This window comes from Aythya marila (assembly GCF_965140915.1).
Source record: "Aythya marila genome assembly, chromosome: W".
NCBI classification, from domain to species: Eukaryota; Metazoa; Chordata; class Aves; order Anseriformes; family Anatidae; genus Aythya; species Aythya marila.
Window position 1 is genome coordinate 13,436,280 of NC_139081.1, and position 20,592 is coordinate 13,456,871.

At 43.7% G+C, this 20,592-nt stretch overlaps 1 protein-coding gene across 1 annotated transcript; it reads right to left on the reverse strand.

Annotated features, from left to right (window-relative positions):
• Positions 1-338: 338 nt before the first annotated feature.
• On the reverse strand, positions 339-19,250 carry LOC309889510 (oncoprotein-induced transcript 3 protein-like; the record flags this gene model as incomplete). The annotated part of the gene is made up of 3 exons (XM_082782359.1): positions 339-347; positions 17,817-17,993; positions 18,597-19,250. 3 exons carry the CDS (start codon positions 19,248-19,250, stop codon positions 339-341), a joined length of 840 nt encoding a protein of 279 aa, XP_082638485.1.
• Positions 19,251-20,592: the final 1,342 nt, after the last annotated feature.

Here is a 20,592-nt window from a genome sequence, read left to right on the forward strand (position 1 = left end):
TGGCCAGCTCTGCTCCAGAAAGTGAACTGGTTCCTCTGGACTGGATAGTGGCCACAAGGAGGGGAACTGAATAAGGGAATTGTTTTTCCCAGGTCCAGCTGCCTGGGAAAAAAAGAAAAGAACACAAAATGGATAGAAACACTCAGAGCAATTTTACCTAGCCATCCCTTGAACACAGGACAGAATAGTTACAGATTTAGGTAAATAACCAAATTAGCACTGAGATACTCCCTAGAGTATTGCCTTCTATCAGTTTTTGACAGGATTCCGTGGTGGGAAAAAGAAAAAAAAAAGAAAAGAAAAGAAAAGAAAAAGAAAAGAAAAGCCTAACTACTTGTTCAATCCATCTGAAAGGTCAAACGGACAGTAGAGGATGTTCAAATACAACTTTTTGTTTTTCCAAGTCTTTAATTCAGGATGTCACCCGTAATACATTAAATACATTAGTTTTGTCCAGCAATAATGACCAGGATCTTCAGCTGCCAGGCTCTGAACACGCAATGAATATGGTGCTGTCCTCGTCCCTAAGAAACTGAGAGCTAAGTAGTTTTCTGCTACATAGTCAGTCTTCCATAACGAATACTTCACTAAGACCAGCCAAAACTCAAATACAAACTGTTGTCCATGGAATAAAGTGTGTCCAATGCAATGTCAAACACACAGAAGGTACGTATGGTTTACAGTCACTCTTGGCCCTGTTCAGTCTCCTGCCCATCTTATCTTAATGATGGAGCCTCTCCATAGCATGGAGGCTTTGCCTGTTTTTGTGAGCATGTAGGCACCATGAAGTGCTAGGATCTCCCTCCTGGCGCAGCAGAGTTGGAGCTGGCCATTCATAGCAGCTCCCTATAATTCACACAGCAGTTCTCAAGAAGCAGGTTAAACTGCCTTTAGGGTTGATGTGTGGCCTTCTTGTACCAAAAGACATAGCTCATGGTTTTACACTGAGCTAACTGTTTGCATTGATATAAGGCCCTGAAGACTAACTCAAAAATTTCTGCCTGTGTTGATGTTGCTGAAAAAATGAGGTACACAATTTGTCACAGAAAGCATATGGAGAACTCATAGAAGGAATAATGCCAAAATTGCACCTTTTTTATTCACAGTTTATTATGAAGATAATTATAATTTCTCCAGCCAGCTCCCTAGGGATGTTTTCAACTTTTCCATATTGGGATGGAAGGAAGTCAATTAGGGATCAGTCATGCAAAATCTTCCATCTTGGCCAGAGTAAAATATTAGGCTTCTAAGGGGTCAATAGATTAGGAGGAAAAAATCTAAGAAGGTGTGAAATCTGGCCTCATTAATTAATTTTGAAAGAAATGTAGGATTTCAGCATGAAGTTTGATGTATAATCTTTTTCCTTAATATGAAGTGCTTGTGTCAAACTATAAGAGTCTCATCTGCTTGTCCTGTTCTCTTTTCCATTAGTCTATTCACTCACACCAATAGATCATCCCAAATTTTCAAAAAGAAGAAAGATTAATTTTCTGTTAGTCATTTATTACATCATTAAAAAAAATATGTTTCTAAGGAGAAAAGCAGATTTTTTTGTTTGTTTGTTTGTTTTTTCAGGTGAAATGGAGGACACTGGATAGGAAAACAAATTGATTCAGAAAGCAATTGAACTTTATGAATAACTCAGATCTCTTCAAACTGGTAATGATTTGCAATAGTTTGTTATTATGCTACAAGTGTCTGCTAAAACGTCTCTTCCTCCACTTCACACACAGATGTACACACTTTAAATACAATATTAAAGACACCTTTGACTAGTAGGGATCCTGTCAAAGTATGCTAATCAAATCCAGCTTTGATTACATGCTTACTTTTCTGCTCATCCCAATTGTAAAGCTAAGCTGTAATTAATACATTAGAGGCTGGTGATTATACAGTATTAGGCTGAACATAAAGAGTGAACATAGAGCATTATATTGCATTTTAATAGATCAGACACTGTAAAGAAATAAGATCAACTCACAAGGTCTGGTATTAGCAGACCACTAACTTTTGAGAGGTGCCTGAAGACTGGAGGACAGTCAATGTCACTCCGGTCTTCAAGAAGGGCAAGAAGGAGGATCCGGGAAACTACAGGCCAGTCAGTCTCACCTCTGTCCATGGAAAGGTGTTGGAACAGCTTGTTCCGGATGCCATCTCCAAGCAATTGGAAGAGAAGAAGGTTATGAGGAGTAGTCAGCATGGATTCACCAAGGGGAAGTCATGCTCGACCAACCTCGTTGCCTTCTATGATGGCATCACCAGCTGGGTAGATGGGGGGAGAGCAGTGGATGTCATCTACCTTGACTTTAGCAAGGCTTTTGATACTGCCTCCCACGACATCCTGATAGCAAAGCTGAGAAAGTGTGGGATAGAGGAGTGGACAGTAAGGTGGGTTGAGAACTGGCTGACTGTCTGAGCTCAGAGGGTGGTGATCGGTGACGCAGAGTCCGTCTGGAGACCTGTGACTAGCGGTGTTTCCCAGGAGTCGGTGCTGGGTCCAGTCTTGTTCAACAACTTCATTGACGACCTTGATGAGGGAATAGTGTCTGCCCTCAGCAAGTACACTGATGACACAAAGCTGGGAGGAGTGGCTGAGACGACAGAAGGCTGTGCTGCCTTTCAGCGAGACCTGGACAGGCTGGAGAGCTAGGAAGGAAGAAACCAAATGAGGTTTATTAAGAGCAAGTGTAGAGTCCTGCACCTGGGAAGGAACAACCACATGTATCAGTACAGGCTGGGAGATGACCTGCTGGAGAGGAGCTCTGAGGAGAAGGACCTGGGGGTCCAGGTTGACCATGAGCCAGCAGTGTGCCCTCATGGCCAAGAGGGTCAATGGGATCCTGGCGTGCATTAAAAGGAGTGTGGCCAGCAGGTCAAGGGAGGTGATCCTCCCCCTCTACTCGGCCCTGGTCAGGCCTCACCTGGAGTACTGTGTCCAGTTCTGGGCTCCCCAGTCCCAAAAAGACAGAGATCTCCTGGAAAGAGTCCAGCGGAGGGCCACAAAAATGATACGGGGCCTGGAGCATCTTCCCTATGAAGAAAGGCTGAGAGACCTGGGTCTGTTCAGCCTGGAGAAAAGAAGACTGAGAGGGGATCTCATCAATGTGCATAAATACCTAAGGTGTGGGAGACAGAGGGATTTGGCCAACCTCTTTTCAGTGGTTTGCCGGGACAGGACAAGGAGTAATGGTCACAAGATAGAGCACAGGAAGTTCCGCACCAACATGCGAAAGAATTTCTTCACGGTGAGGGTGACGAAGCACTGGAACTGGCTGCCCAGGGAGGTTGTGGAGTCTCCTTCTCTGGAGATATTCAAGACTCGTCTGGACACCTACCTGGGCAGCCTGCTCTAAGGAGCCTGCTTTGGCAAGGGGGTTGGACCCGATGATCTTTAGAGGTCCCTTCCAACCCCTTCGATTCTGTGATTCTGTGATTATCTTGGTGACAATCTTGATCAAAATTGATCTCCTGCTACCAGTAATGTCTCTTAAATGTGAATGATTGGGTGCTTATACCCTTATACCTGCGTATGAGGACTAAATAGGTGATCTTTCCCTTTTAATTTTGTGGAAATTGAATTTTAAGCCATGTCACACAGTAAACTATTATTATTTCTTTGGAAATGGGTCTGATAGGTAACTGCCACGGCAGAGATGGTGTGCCTCCAGGAAGTAGAGCTGCAAGCTCCCCTCCCTCCCTGCTTGCCTGCGCAGGGACACCCCACAAGAAGGACAGACCATATAAAAGAATAAGCGTTGCAGTATTAACTGACACCCTACTGCCAGACACTCCATATAAACTAGAGGAATCCCTTCAGATTCCTTGTCAAGGATATGCTAAGGTCTTTTTTTTATACTCCTGCCAGCAAAGAAAAAAAAAAAAAAAGAAAAGAAAAAAAAAAGCAAGATTTCCATAATCTGAAATTGAAATACTTTGAACTAGAAATGTGACTCCAAGAAAAGTTCTAGCATTAAGTGTTATAGCATAGGAAATCTCACAAATTATAACAAATAGTGAAAAGCTAAGATGAGGAAAAAGTAGCCGCCTAAGATCCTGAACCTCCTTGTGTTTTTTTTTCTGAAATAAAACTGGAGCTATTGTATTAGAAACAACAACAAGAATAACAACAAAAACAACAGAGGTCCAGACCTTCAAAGTCCACTTGGCACCATAAAAAATTCAGTAGTTAATCCTTTGAAAAGTGCTATACCTCAAAACATTTTTTATTAAAAACAACAAAAAAAAAAAAGACAAGGAAAGGAAACGAAGGTTCAGCTCTAAGGAGTTTTATTTTGCATGCAGGAACCAATTGCATTTCACTGCAGAACCACACAAAAGCAATGCTCTTGTTATATATGGAGTGGTAATTCCTGTCAAGAAAATGGTTGATATTAATAAAGAAGGGGGAGATTTGGGAATGTGGCCATGGGGGTTGGAAAGCCCCGTGGTTGAGATAACATTAGACTCTTAACGACCAGGCCATCAGGAATATAGAGTTTAGAGGGAACAAAGAAGGGTGATTCAGGAGACTCCATGCAGTCTCCGGTTTCTTGTTCTCCAGCCATTAAGGCATGGAAGTTTGGGGGTGTTTACTGTTGCTGTTATTTTCGAAGATGTTTGACCAATGAAAAGTTGTTTTGAAAAGAACTGCTGTGGGGTGAAGGGTATAAGAGTGGAGCCTGCCCTTGAGATAAAAAAAGGCAAAACGATGTGATGAAGTTATGTCATCAATAAAGAAGCAGAAAGAAGGAATGTAAAGGAACAGGCTAGCAGAACGGAGACCAGGATGGGAACAGGGACGTTGATTGCCTCATGAAGATTGGTTCGGCCAGACTCAGCAAACTGCTCAGAGAAGCTCATACAGAAAGTTGCTGGAAATGGGCACACTGGAGCTGGGAAGAAGCTCAAGCTGAGAGAAGTGGACCTGCGCACACAATTGCCTCTCGCTTTTAAGCAGTTGTGCATTATGGGGAATCATACGTCCTTAGGAACAAAGACTGTCCTGGTAACCCTACAGCTTATTGTCCTTCTGAACAATCAGACAGTTTATGATCCTGAAACATGGGACCAAACTGAGGTCAAGGTGTGGGACTCTGCAACTAAAAATTACAAGGTTGCAGTGGGATTGCTCGGCACCTGGCGAGCAATCTCTGAGGCTGATCCGACTGCTACGCCATGGGCCCCTCTGCTGCTACAGCCATCGAAGGCTTTTGCTGTTTCGCCCCCTGCTGACCTGAACGTGCCTTTTGACCCAGGCCTCATTGGCCTTGAAAAGGAGATGAATATGTTTTTCTTCAGTCTGGGAAGAACGGGATACATAAGGCCTGAAGACCGAGGTGCTTGATAAGCGAGACATATTCTTCAAAAGGAATGGAAAATGGAGACTTGTTTGTAATCAAGAAAAGGAATGGAAAATGGAGACTTTTAAGTCATGGAACTTAAAGGATTGTTTGTTAGCTTTCCTGATTGTACGTATGTATAGGCATACTTGTGTTTAGTATGTAAAGCAATGTTCTATATATTTAGAATGTTTGATGTTTGTGTGTGCATGTTGGTGGAGCGTAGACTCCCCACACACCCAGCGCTGTTTACTTGCCTTTTATACCTTTTATAGCTTTTATACCTTTTATACCTTTTAGAAATATTTGTTTTATAAGTATTACAAAATTCAGATTGAGTTGAGACCTCATTTATAACAATAGCTTTTATAGCTTTTATACCTTTTATAGCTTTTATACCTTTTATACCTTTAATAAGTATAAATATTACTAAATTCAGATTGAGTTGAGACTTCATTTATAACACTCTCATGTTGAGCTCAACCGTGCTATAGCTGTGGCATTTCCACAGATCATAACAAGATCATATGTGAAAGCCTAAATTATGCAAATGAAAAGGCTCCACTAATACTGTTGAAATATTCCTGGAGTGTACACTTGACAACCTGAAAGTTCATTTCACACCACTAATGACATCATCCCTAACACAACTGTCATTAATCAAGCAGTTTCCATGGCAATGCCCTAGTACAGCTGTTTATTCATATAAAGTACTGCACCTACTTAGTTACATATACAGACAGATCACTAGATTCCTAGGTACTGAAATTGAAATAATTCAATTTTTAGTGTCTCTCTTTATGAAGTGATTCTGCCAGCTATAGGAATTACCATATCAATGTGACTTTGACAGGGCCTGCTGCAAAAGACATATTTTACAGGCACTTCATGTCAATTAGAGCCCTAACTGTTTCATGGAATAATCAGTCCTGCCAGATTAAGGTCAGGCAGCAAGGTAATTTAATTGGTGCCATTATATCTAGGTGGAAAAAATGCTCTAATAAAGTGCACATGCTGTAGCTGCCAGTGAGGAAGTGCTATGCAACATAAAAGGGATTGCCTTCCTAAAGTGTATGGGCAAACCATTTGAAGAGAAAGAAATAAAATGGAAGCAACTTCAGATGCTTTGTTTCCAAAAAAAATCCAGTGTGTTAGACCAAGGGGGTAATTTTATTTCACTTGAAGTGGTGTTATTCACAGGGGAGGAGTATTGAAGAAAAATAAATAGGAAATGGGAAAAAAAATCCCCTCACTCTATGTACATCTTCTTATCCCCTGTGGAATGATAAACATCTTAAAAAAAAATCTCTAAAAATCAGAACAAAGTCTCTTGTTCCCAGTGTGAGCAGGAACCTCCCCAGCCTTCCCCTGGGGAGTGGGACTGGGAGGCTTACTCCTTCCTTCTGCCAAAACTATGAAGTTCACCAAGGCCCAGGTTTTGCACCTGGGGCACAACAACCCCAAGCAGAGCTACAGGCTGGGAGATGAGTGGTTAGAAAGCTGCCTGGCAGAGAAGGACCTGGGAGTATTGGTTGATAGCTGAATATGAGCCATCAGTGTGCTCAGGTGGCCAAGAAGGCCAACAGCATCCTGGCTAGTATAAGAAGCAGTGTGGCCAGCAGGGCTAGGGAAGTGATTGTCCCCCTGTACCTGGCTCTGGTGAGGCCGCACCTCGAGTACTGTGTTCAGTTTTGGACCCCTCGCTACAAGAAGGACATGGAGGTGCTCGAGAGAGTCCAGAGAAGGGCGACCAAGCTGGTGAGGGGTCTGGAGAACAAGTCTTACGAGGAGTGGCAATGGTTGCTGGTTTACCTGAGTAAAACCACCAGAGTTCTGTATAATCCAAAGTGTTTACAGTTAGTTGTAAGGACTCTGTAGATGGTAGCTTTTATGTATCACTAGGGGGTTTTGTTGTTGTGCTTTTTTTGTTTGTTTGTTTTGCATAGGAATAAGTGTATTCCTAAAGTACATAAGACTGGTGAAGTCTGCATCCCTATTTATTATCCCTAATAAACTACTTGGTTTTTTTATGACTTCACCATTAAATAAAAAAAATGTCTGCTTAGAGTCACACTTACTATGTTGTGATGTGAAAACTAGTCATGAACAAATTGAGCCCAAAAAATCAGAACTGAGAAAATTTTCTTATTTTTTGAGTGAAAAAAATGTAATATCGAACAAAATTTTGTGAAATTGTACCAATTTTGCAAAGTTGAAGCAATGGAAAAAGATCAGACTCTGAGCCCTTTGAATTTCCCTATGAGTATTTCAAAAGACTCTATTAATTACTATTTCCTTTTACTATCCACTCAAGCTTACAGTGGAACTATTTAAAAAAAAATAGGAAAGATTTTTTGCAGCTATGAATATTGCATAAACTAACTGAATTAAGGTCAAGCAAAGGTAGATAATAAATGGAAACGAAAGTTTTTTGTCAGTATTATTTTCTTTTAAATATGTATGCTATAACATTTTGGCTCAACATCCCATCTGAACAGCATTTGATCAGCCGTAAATTATCCATTAAAAACTCCATTAATTCCATTATAAATGTAGTTTATTTTGCAGCATTTGATTCAGCGTTGGTCATGAATGCAGGAACAGGACATAGAATTCAGCAACTGAAAGCATCTCAAAGCTATTAGCTGTATCCTTCCTTCCTTCCTTCCTTCCTTCCTTCCTTCCTTCCTTCCTTCCTTCCTTCCTTCCTTCCTTCCTTCCTTCCTTCCTTCCTTCCTTCCTTCCTTCTGTTATATATGTTCATCTGATTCGTGTCAGTATGGAACAGTGCTAGGGCCGCATGGTATGATGAATGTGACCTTCTGTCTTACATACCCTCGTATAACCACAAGTCTAAGAAAAACAGAGTGGTTAATGTATATAGTTCTTGTACCTTGCAAAGGAATTTGTGTCACTAGAGAGCAGTTCTGTCTGTCTCTGGGTCCTGCACTGGCAATTTAATTCTTCCACAGATGTGGTTTCTTCCCTTTCCTCCCAGTGTCCCAGTCTCCCCCTCATTATAGTCAATTTATCAAATCTTCAGAAGTATTCCTCAAATCCATGAGCCTATTTGCTTTTGTTTTTCCGAACTCTTATTTCTAGCAGTTACAGCCTTTTTTGTCTTCTTTGTGGTTGATTTAGCACTGCTATAGGTGTGACTGTCCCTGTGAATGGCCTGTGAGGAATGTTTTAACAACACTGAAGTGTCAATAGAGAGCTATTTGTGTTTGTATGTTCTTTCTTTGAAGTCTCTGATGTCTGGGGGTTTCAGAACAACTGCTAACAACTAGTAACTGTTATGGCTTCTGAATGGGACACTATGCAAGCCCCTGATATCTGGCCAGGTGGCCAGGAGATTAAAGAGAAGAAAGAAAGAAGCTGAAGGACGACTAGGAGACAAAACTTGCAGGGGACGCTGTGTAAGCTTTTGACATGCTGCCAAGGAGTACAAAGGGGAAGGACAAGAAAAAACCTGAGAGGAAGACTACGAGCCTTCAGCATGAAAGACCCCCAGAGACCCCCAGGGGGACCACCGGAGACTGATGCGCATGCTCCAGTAGGAGGGACTGGATCCCGGAAGCTAATTATAATAACTTATTTTTTTAGAAGTAGTAATGAATATGTATTAGTCTAGGAGCATAAAAATCAGCTACTTGATGTAACTGGTGTGCGTCCTGGTGGAGCGGAGACTCCCGACGCAACCAGTGCTATTTGCTTACCTCTATTCCTTTAATAAATTGTAAACTTTGATTATAATCCTATTTTGAAGACTGAGCCATTTATAACACTTCCTTCCTTCCTTCCTTCCTTCCTTCCTTCCTTCCTTCCTTCCTTCCTTCCTTCCTTCCTTCCTTCCTTCCTTCCTTCCTTCCTTCCTTCCTTCCTTCCTTCCTTCCTTCCTTCCTTCTGTTATAAATGAAGATACAACTCAATCTGAATTTAGTAATATTTATAAATGGCAAGTAAACAGCGCTGGGTTCGCGGGGAGTCTACACTCTACCAACACGCACACACAACTGTTGAACTTTCTAAATATATATAGACATATTCGCAATATATAGACAATATATAGACAACTTTGCCCAGCAACCAGCAAATCCCCAGCAACTTCCATGCCTTAACTGGTGGAGAACAAGCAACCTGAGACAGCAAGGAGTCTCTTGAATCACCTTTCTTTGTTCCCTCTAAACTCTTTACATTCCTGATGGCCTCATTGTTAAGAGCCTGATGTTATCACCAGCCATGGGGCTTGTTGACCCCCATGGCCACACTCCCACATCTCTCCCTTCTTTATTAACATCAACCATCTTCTTGACACGAATTATTACTCCATATATCACACTTCCTCCCTCCCTCCCTCCCTCCCTCCCTCCCTCCCTTCCTTCCTTCCTTCCTTCCTTCCTTCCTTCCTTCTTCAACAAGCATCTCTGCTTTGAAAAGCCTGGCTTGTCATAGCTTTTCCCTGGTCTGGAAGAACGACCAATTCACTGTTGAAGCAATTCACCATCATTTCAATGCTTGTGAAGCCGTGAGCTGAGATGCCTACTGTGGTCTGGTTGATGAGGTCCTGCTCAACCAGTAAGCAACAAGTCCACGTTTATATCACTACTGTTTTCATGAGTGTCTGCAGCCACTACTGATTCATGGAAACTTACTCCACAGTCAGCAAGATTGTAAAGTAGGTATGTTTATTCAGCACTGGGCAGCACGGAGGGTAGTCCCACCAAAGTCGTGCGCACCTAACGTGGCAACTTGCTTTGGTTATATGCAGTAAAGAGTTACATATGCATGAAGTTTCCCAATACGCCTATACATATGCATAACCTGTCCCCACTTAGTATTAAAATTAGCTACAAGAAGTCATTTCCATAAATTCCTCTTGTCTGCGCTTGCTTGGTGCCTTGTGGTGGTGGGCTCTGAGGGTCGTGGGGATGAAGTAAGATGTCTTCATCAGGGTTGAACTTTTCACCTCATCTCTTTGTGCATGCTCTCTGAGGCCTTGGTCACAATCTAGGCCATAAGGTTGTTTTGATCTGGTTCTTGGGGTCCGAGGGGCTCCTATTATCTGGAGGCCTAAGCGCATCACAGGCACAGTACATTGCAAATGTAGCACATACTCATTCTTAATCAATTGCTCTCTAATTTCTAATCCCAATGATTCACTACTAGACTATGCTGAGGCCATCAAACTGGGCAACATCCTTTGAATATGGAAAACATCCTGCCCCTTGCTATGGGATCTTCATAAGGAGTTCGCAAGCAAATAAACTGCAGCTTCACTGTGACTTTAGCTATTTCTAATTTTACACTTGATATGCTAGTTACACCTTCCAGCTAGGCCTACACATCTGACTGGGCTGGAGGAGATAAAAAGGGTTTTGATGAGTTACACCTAGTGGTATAGTGGTAAGTATCCCCGCCTGTCACGCGGGAGACCGGGGTTCGATTCCCTGACGGGGAATTAGAAAAAATTTGTCGGCTGAATATGAGCCAGCAGTGTGCTCAGGTGGCCAAGAAGGCCAACGGCATCCTGGCTTGTATTAGGAACAGCGTGACCAGCAGGGCTAGGGAGGTGATCGTCCCCCTGTACTCAGCTCTGGTGAGGCCGCACCTCGAGTACTGTGTTCAGTTTTGGGCCCCTCGCTACAAGAAGGACATCGAGGTGCTTGAGCGGGTGCAGAGAAGGGCGACGAAGCTGGTGAGGGGCCTGGAGAACAAGTCCTACGAGGAGCGGCTGAGGGAGCTGGGCTTGTTCAGCCTGGAGAAGAGGAGGCTCAGGGGCGACCTTATCGCTCTTTTTAGGTACCTCAAGGGAGGCTGTAGCGAGGTGGGGGTTGATCTGTTCTCCCACGTGCCTGGTGACAGGACGAGGGGGAATGGGTTTAAGTTGAGCCAGGGGAGTTTTAGGCTAGATGTTAGGAAGAACTTCTTCACTGAAAGGGTTGTGAGGCATTGGAACAGGCTGCCCAGGGAAGTGGTGGAGTCACCATCCTTGGAAGTCTTCAAAAGACGTTTAGATGTAGAGCTTAGGGATATGGTTTAGTGGAGGGCTGTTAGCGTTAGGTTGGAGGTTGGACTCGATGACCTTGAGGTCTCTTCCAACCTAGAAAATTCTGTGATTCTGTGATTCTGTGACCTGGGCACACATGCTCTAGTAAGGCCACTTGCATCTTACAGGAGCCCTAAGTGCCAGGGAAGTGGCTGGCTGAAGATATGGGAGGCAGCAATGAGCAAACAGATTGATTTTCTGCTTGTTTTATGAAGTATTACTACCTCTCTCTCTCTTTCCCCCCTCCCCCTGAAACATGGGATTAAAAATTAGAGAGCGATTCAAGATCTCAATACTACATTCCTTACCTTTAAACAATGTAACTGCAAAAACATTTTTATTCCCAAAATCGCAAATGTAGCACTTACTCATTCTTAATCAACCACTCTCTAATTTCTAATGCCATGTTTCACCCCCTCTTTCTTTTCTCTTTCTCCAATAATTCCTTCCTTTTCAGTTCCTTCTGATAGGAAATAACTTGTTGCCTGAATCCATAGAGAGACAGGAAAATTGTTCAATTAAAGTGATCACAAAATCACGGAATCATCTAGGTTGGAAGAGACCTCAAGATCATCAAGTTCCACCTCTGACCTAACACTAACAAGTCCTCCACTAAACCATATCACTAAGTGTTGGGAATTGGCATAATTGTTCGATCTAAGCTTGCTTTAAGCAACCAGGGTAGGCCTTAGAAATCTCAGGGCCTGCTGTAGCTGAGCAAACCAGGCTGCCAGAGTAACTGTGAGAAGCTCCCACGGCAATGACTCCCACATCACCCAATTAAGGAACTCAGAAAATATTGTTATCAGCAGCTGGCCTCAAGGACTAGGCCTACGTGACCGTTAAGCACAAAGGGGGTTGTTTTCCTAACTTCTAATCAAAAAGGGGGGTTCTTTTCTTGCAGGTGGTGTTATTTTCTTAACAGTTTGTCTGGGTGCTTTTGACCAATAATCTTGTGTGAAACACTGTCCACCCCTGTAAAATTCACTATAAAAGTTGGGCGATTCGGGCAATAAAATGGTGAAGCATGATCTGACTCTGCTGGTGTCTGTCGTGCTTTCGTCCGTGCTTCGCAACAACTAAGCTCTACATCTAAACGTCTTTTAAAGAACTCCAGGGATGGTGACTCCACCACTTCCCTGGGCAGCCTGTTCCAATGTCTAACAACCCTTTCAGTGAAGAAGTTCTTCCTAATACCCAGCCTAAAACTCCCCTGGTCCAACTTGAGCCTGTTCTCCCTCATCCTGTCACCAGACACATGGGAGAACAGACCAACCCCCACCTTGCTACAGCCTCCTTTAAGGTATCTGTAGAGAGCAATAAGGTCGCCCCTGAGCCTCCTTTTCTCCAGGCTGAACAAACCCAGCTCTCTCAGCTGCTCCTCGTAAGACTTGTTCTCCAGACCCCTCACCAGCTTGGTCGCCCTTCTCTGGACTCGTTCAAGCACCTCAATGTCCTTCTTGTAGCTAGGGGCCCAAAACTGAACACAGTACTCGAGGTGTGGCCTTACCAGAGCCGAGTACAGGGGGACAATCACTTCCCTAGCCCTGCTGGCCACACTGCTTCTTATACTAGCCAGGATGCTGTTGGCCTTCTTGGCCACCTGAGCACACTGCTGGCTCATATTCAGCTGACTATCAACCAATACTCCCAGGTCCTTCTCTGCCAGGCAGCTTTCCAACCACTCATCTCCCAGCCTGTAGCTCTGCTTGGGGTTGTTGTGCCCCAGGTGCAGGACCTGGCACTTGGACTTGGTGAACTTCATACAGTTGGCCTCAGCCCATTGGTCCAGCCTATCCAGATCCTCCTGCAAAGCCTTCCTACCCTCAAGCAGATTGACACACGCACCTAATTTGGTGTCATCTGCAAACTTACTGAGGGTACACTCGATCCCCTCATTCAGATCATTGATGAAGATATTAAAAAGGACTGGCCCCAGTACTAAGCCCTGGGGGACTCCACTAGTGACCTGCCTCCAACTGGATTTGACTCCATTCACCACGACTCTTTGGGCCTGGCTATCCAGCCAGCTTCTATCCCAATGAAGCGTACGCTAGTCCAAGCCACGAGCAGCTAGTTTCTTGAGGAAAAACTGACCTTTCTATTTTTGTCCCTGAAAAGCCTCACAACATCGTTATAGTCCTTCTGAGTGGCCCGCCCTCTTTTCCAAAGATTATAAACCCTCTTTTTTTTCCAAAGCTCTGGCCACAAATCTCTGTTCAGCCAGGCCAGTCTTCTTCTATGCCAGCTTGTCTTTGGGCACATGAGGACAGACAGCTCCTGAGCCATTAAGATTTCCTTCTTGAAGAATGCCCAGCCTTCCTGGGCTCCTCTGCCCTTTGGAACTGCCTCCCAAGGGACTCTGCCAACCAGTGTCCTGAACAGCTCAAAGTCAGCCCTCCAGAAGTCCAATACAGCGGTTTTACTGATCCCCCTCCTGACTTTGCTAAGAATAGAGAACCCTACCATTTCGTGTTCACTTTACCCAAGACAGCTCCTGACCACAACTCCCACCAGTCCTTCTCTGTTTGGGAACAGAAGGTCTAGCAGGGCACCTCCCCTGGTAGGCTCACTAACCAGCTGCGTCAGGAAGCTATCTTCCACGCTCTCCAGAAACCTCCTATACTGCTTTCTCTGGGCTGTGTTGTGCTTCCAGGATATATCTGGGAAGTTGAAGTCCCCCACAAGAACAAACACTGACGATTTCGCAACTTCTGCCAGCTGCCTGTAGAGCTCCTCATCTGTCTCCTCATCCTGGTTTGGCAGTCTATAACAGACCCCCACCAGGATGCTTGCCTTGTTGGCCTTCCCACTGATCCTAACCCATAGAGACTCAACCTTATCATTCCCAGCCTCAAGTTCCACGACATCAGAACACTCTCTGATATAGAGAGCCACAGCACCACCCCTTCTGTGCTGCCTGTCCCTTCTGAAGAGCCTATGGCCAGTCAGTGAAGCACTCCAGTCATGGGAGTGGTCCTACCATGTTTCAGTGGTGGCAACCAAGTCATAGCTTGCCTGCTGCACAATGGCTTCCAGATCCTCCTGTTTGTTACCCATGCTGCGTGAATTAGTGTAGATGCACTTCAGTTGGGTCATTGCCTTCTTCCCCAGGAGGAAAACACCACCTGTAGTCCTGCTCCATCTACTATTTGTCCCAGTCCCCTAAAGTCCTGTTTCATAGCCTTCAGGCTTCTCTCAACAATATCATCACTGCCAGCCTGGACTATCAAAAGAGGATAGTAATCAGAGGGGTGAACCAGGTTTTGGAAGCTTTCTGGCAATGTCCCTGACCCAGGCCCCAGGGAGGCATCAGACTTCCCTATGGGTAGGGTCAGGCCGACATATAAGTCCCTCTGTTCCCCTGAGAAGGGAGTCGCCTACAACGATTACCCTTCTTTCTTTCTTAGTGGAGGCAGTCCTGAGGCGTGGAGTCGACTTCCTTCCCCTAGGCTTCCTCTTGGGTAGACTTTCCACCTCATCCTCACCCACCAGTCTCTCAAGCTCCAAGGTCTCAAACCTGTTGTGTAAGGGCACCTGAGAAGTTGAGGCTGGTAGGGAAGGGGTTTGCCTTCGTTGCCAAGCAGGGACCTGTTTCCTCTTCATCTCCTAGGTCCCCTCCCTCTGTCCAACAGCGACAGGGCAGAGGGTCCACCACTGTTTGGGGTGTCTCACCCCTGTGCCTTTCCTTCAGGCCTGATTTAAGGAGCAGGACAGCATCTATATCACAGAAGGAATAGCTCTTTTATTTTCCTTCTGAAAGACAAGGAAAAAGCTGGAAAGTTTTCACACTTGTGAAAACACTTTCTTTCAAAGGTTTTGAGAGAACAAATGAACTATACAGATGACGAAAGCTGATGAAAACTGGGAAAATATTGTCATAAACAGACATTTCCAAAATACATTTCCACCTGGCTGAAAGCCACTTGCATTCTTTTTTTTTCTTTTTTTTTCCTTCTAATCGTGTTTTGAATGAAATCACTTCTAAGAAGGCTCTCAGCAAATCTGGAGTTGCCCCTCTGATTATTAAGACTGACTGTTTAATTGCCAATAGTTTTATCTTTGTCAGGTGAAGCAAATCTGGTGAGTTTGGCTGGGATCACCTTGCCTTGAGAAGACCCTTTATACAGCAGGCAACATTTTTTGTTATACAGTATTTAAAGTCCAAAGCATCCTTATTTAGCCAGCAAAGAAACCCATTATCAGAAAAAGATACTTCAAGTTTTGAATGCTGCACACAGCTGCTGAGATGCAGAGGAGAGAAAATAGCTGAGAACACCTGCAAGGGAAGAATATATTAAGCTATATTCAATGTAATAAACCTGACAAAGGATTTTATGCCTGATTTTTTTTATAAAAGGAAGAAAACTTGCGAAAAGGAGGCGATAATAAACTAGGACGGTGCATTTCCCGGTAGGTGATAAGTAAGCTGAGGGATAGCTGCAGGATGCCGTGATGTACTCTGCTGTCACAAAGATTTTATACAAAGGCTGGACAACCTGTTCAATAAATCAACATAGATCTATCATTTTTTTCCCCCGGTTATCTGCTTGGAATCTCACAGCCACATTATAATGCCTGCACAGTGTTTGTTAACTTGGCATACCCTTTCCATCATCTCCAATCCTATGCTATCTCTTGGGGGTGAATCATCTTTCTATAACATAGAGCACATGGTACCATGTGATGGTCCTTGTCCTTGCTGGGGAAAAAAAAAAAAAAAAAAAAAAAAAAACCACACAGAGGAGGTTTGCACAAAGGTACACTCATATCCTAACAATCATATACAGGTCACACTGGGTACCCAACATTTTCCTCACCTCTCAAACACTCTTATTGATTTCAGTGGGAAATGTTCTTGACAAACTGATGCAGACTATAGTCTCTGGGAATTAATGGGAAAATTTGTTTTGCTATTTTTGAATTAGATTCTGACCTTTTTTGAAAGGAGGAATTCCAGCTAACTATAGTCATCAGAGTAGACCCCTGCACTTGGATCTTATTCACTCTTCCCTTCCTTTCCTGTGCACTGCACAAGTCTACCACCAGTAAGGTAGTTACTGAGATCAACTGGCTGATGTAAATCTGGAGAAGAGCCACTTGATGGTCAGAGAAATAAATAGAAAGAGTGCAGCTTTCACATAGGAAGTGGTCAGTTAAAACTGACAAGACTTTGAAATGTGGCTAGTACAAACAGCTTGGGCTATTTGCATCCTAGATCACACACTTCCCTGGGTTGGAAGGTATCAAGGAAATGATGAGTGAATTTAGTTGTCAACCTAAATGTATTGAAAATATTGACTGGAAGAAAAGGGGCAGGGTTAGTCTCAGATGCTCAGCAAGGATTGTGTCTATTTATAAGTGAAAGGTTTGTTCACCTGGAAAGACAGATTGATCCAGGCACCATGGACCTCTTCTTATGAACTATGTGGTGAGTTCTTTTTTCAAGAAAAATCATGCAACCTGCAATGGAAGCCATGAGGACTTCTGCTGGCACAGATAGCTGCTGCAAATTTAGAATCCTGCCACAGAGCATAGTCCTGCCTGAGACAGAAGCATCCCTGCAAGATGACAGCATTTGCACCACAGATGTGAAATAGCCCTGCATATCATAAAGCTGGCTCCCAAAAGTTTGGGAGGATAAACAAACAAACAAACAAACAAAACCATCAAGTCTTCCAGCTCTTGAAATTCCATTCTTCCTCAAGAACTTCAGGATTTTAATCTTTTCCATAAGCATTTTAGGATCTTTTCAGAAACAGCAACTTGTCTCAGTCTTTGATGTTTTACATCTTGGGAATATGGTAGAAAAGTTCCTTGTTTCTCTAATCTACTGGGACATCATGGGACTACATAGATAATTAGATCTACACTGAATTAGGAGTTATTTGGGGAACCATAAATCTAATTTTTCAGATCTGTAGCTTATCATTACAAATTCTTTCACACAGACTCTATCTCTAAACATTTATATCAAGACAATGGTGTGTATTAACATAAGCCAGAGTCTGATGGAATTTTTATCCGTCAAGAATTTCATCCTCTGAGTCCATGACTCATTATGTATGCAACAATGAAAGGGAGAAAAAGTAACTGCCAAGTATTCAGATAGTAACGGTAACACTTTGGCAGCGTCCCCTGCAAGCTTTGTCTTTTAGTTGTTCTTCAGCTTGTTATAAATGAAGTCTCAACTCAATCTGAATTTAGTAATATTTATACTTATAAAAGGTATAAAAGCTATAAAAGGTATAAAAGGTATAAAAGGCAAGTAAACAGTGCTGGGTATGCGGGGAGTCTATGCTCCACCAACACGCACACACGAACATCAAACATTCTAAATATACAAAACATTGCTTTTACATACTAAACTTGAGTATGCCTATACATATGCACATTCAGAAAAGGTAACAAACAATCCTTTAGCTTACCTTGTTGTCTTTGCCCACAAACTTAAACATGGGAGCCTGGAAATGCTTGGCGAGATGGTCTTTTGACGTGTACTGTTTCACTGAATCATCAGAAACGCAGCCGTCTTGAATCAGGTAGTACTTGAGGATCTCATCGATTTTGGAGGTGGGAGTGGCAAAGCAGCTCTCTATCAGCGTCTGTCGTGGTTTAACCCGGCCGGCAGCTAAACACCACGCAGCCGTTCGCTCACCCTCCCCCCTCCCTCTCTGGGACGGGGGAGAGAAATGGAAAGTGAAGCCTGTGAGTTGAGATAAAGACAGTTTAATAAGAAAAATAATAATAACAATAATAACAATAATAACAACAATAATAATAATAATAATACAATGATGATAATAGTACTACTACTAATATGTACAAACAAGTGATGCACAATGCGATTGCTCACCACCCGCTGACCGATGCCCAGCCTAACCCCGAGTAGTCCGGCCCCCTCCCCCCGGTTAGCCACCCCTATATATTGTTTAGCATGACATCAGATGGTATGGAATACCCCTTTGGCTAGTTTGGGTCACCTGTCCTGGGTCTGTCCCCTCCCAGCTCTTGCTGCACCCCCAGCCTGCCCGTTGGCAGGACAGAGCAAGAAGCTGAGATGTCCTTGGCTTAGTATAAGCACTGCTCTGCAACAATTAAAACATCGGGGTGTTATCAGCACTCTTCTCATCCTAAGCCAAAACATAGCATTCTACCAGCTACTAGGAAGAAAATTAACTCTGTTCTAACTGAAACCAGGACAGAGTCTCCAGTCCATTGACATGCACGAAGGGTTCAATCCCAAAGTACAGAGAGGCCCGAAGCTTGAGGGTGGGAAGGGCACCCCTGTAGGGTGCATCAAAGTCTTTATCTTTGAAGATCTCAAGAGTGAAGGGGAAGATGCCCTGGTTGTGACTCATTATTTCCAAGGGCGAGTTCTTTAGGTTGAGCACGTAACCTTTGGAGATGGTGTACCGGCGTGGGAACTCACAGGTCACTGGGATCAGCAGCTTGCTAGTGCAGATGATGATGTCCCCGTTGCTCCCTGGAGTCTGCTTTGGCAAGCTGGTCACCAGATTGGTGGCAGAGATTTTATCATTTATCACATCCACAGCAGTGCCGCAGGACTTCAAGGAGAAATGGATGTTGACGTGAGTGCCATTGGATACCCCTTTGAAGGAAGTGTTGATGAGGGAAAGGTCCAGGCCTCCAACCAGGTCCTTTGGGATGCTCACCTCAATAGAGCTGGACTTGCACAGCACTGGAACTTGGCAAGAGTGGTTGTCTTCTGACAGAACAAGTCCCCTCGGACATTCACATTGGTATGAGTCTTCCACTTCAAAAAAGGTATGGCTGCAGCCTCCATTGTTATTGTGACAGACTTCGATGTAATCAGGAAAGAAAAATCCTCTAAGTTTCATGACTTACTAAACTCAAGCACGCCTATACATATGTACAATCAGGAAAGGTAACAAACAATCCTTTAAGATCCATGACTTAACAGTCTCCATTTTCTATTCCTTTTGAAGAATATGTCTTGCTTTAAGTTGTCAAGCAACTCAGTCTTCAGGCCTTATGTATCCTGTTCTTCCCAGACTGAAGAAAAACATATCCATCTCCTTTTCAAGGCAAATGAGGCCTGGGTCAAAAGGCACGTTCAGGTTAACAGGGGACATAACAGTGTTATAAATGGCTCAGGATTCAAATTAGGATTAAATAAAAAAATAGGATTTATTGAAAGAATATAAAGGAATAGAGGTAAGCAAACAGCGCTGGGTGCACCGGGAGTCTGCGCTCCACCAGGACGCACACCAGTTACATCAAGCAGTTGATTTTTATGCTCCTAGACTAATACATATTCATGACTACTTCTAAAAAAAATAGATTATTAAAATTAGATTCCGGGGTGCAGTCCCTCCTACTGGAGCATGCGCAGTCTCCTCTGGGGTCTCTTCTGGGGGTCTCTAGGGGTCTTTCATGCTGAAGGCTCGTAGTCTTCCTCTCCCCCTTTGTACTTACTGGGCACCATGCCAAGTTTATAGAACATCCTCTTCAAGTCTTGTCTCCCAGCCGTCCTTCAGCTTCTTTCTCCTTCCTCTTTATCTCTCGCCCCCCCCTAACCAGATACCAAAGATCCACATAGTATCCCATAACAGTCACTAGTTGTTATCAGTTGTTCTGAAACTCCCAGACACACGAGTAATTAAAACATTCTTCCCCAGCCATTCACAGACACATCTATAGCAGTGTTAGAAATAGAAGTCTGGAATAACAAAAGCAAACAGGTTCATAAATTTAAGGAGTGATAAATTGACTAGAATGAGGGGGAGACTGGGACACACTGCATCTGTGGTTCAAGAATTAAGTTGCCAGTGCAGGGCCCAGAGGCAGACAGCATTCAAATAGAATTGTTCTTTATGGACACGAATTGTTAAAACATTCCTCACAACAGCAAAAGCCTTCGATGGCTGTAGCAGCAGAGGGGCCGATGGCCTAGCAGTCGGATCAGTAAAGGAGCCCGCAGCTCCCTCACTATCTGGCAAACCACACGTTTCTGACTGTGGTCCCACATGGCTCTTTAAGGCCTCAGAGACTTCTTGCCAGGTGCCGAGCAATCCCACTGCAACCTTGTAATTTTTAGTTGCAGAGTCCCACACCTTGACCTCAGTTTGGTCCCATATTTCAGGCTCATAAACTGTCCAATTGTTAATAAGGAGAATAAGCTGTAAGGCTACCAGGACAGTCTTTGTTCCTAAGGACATA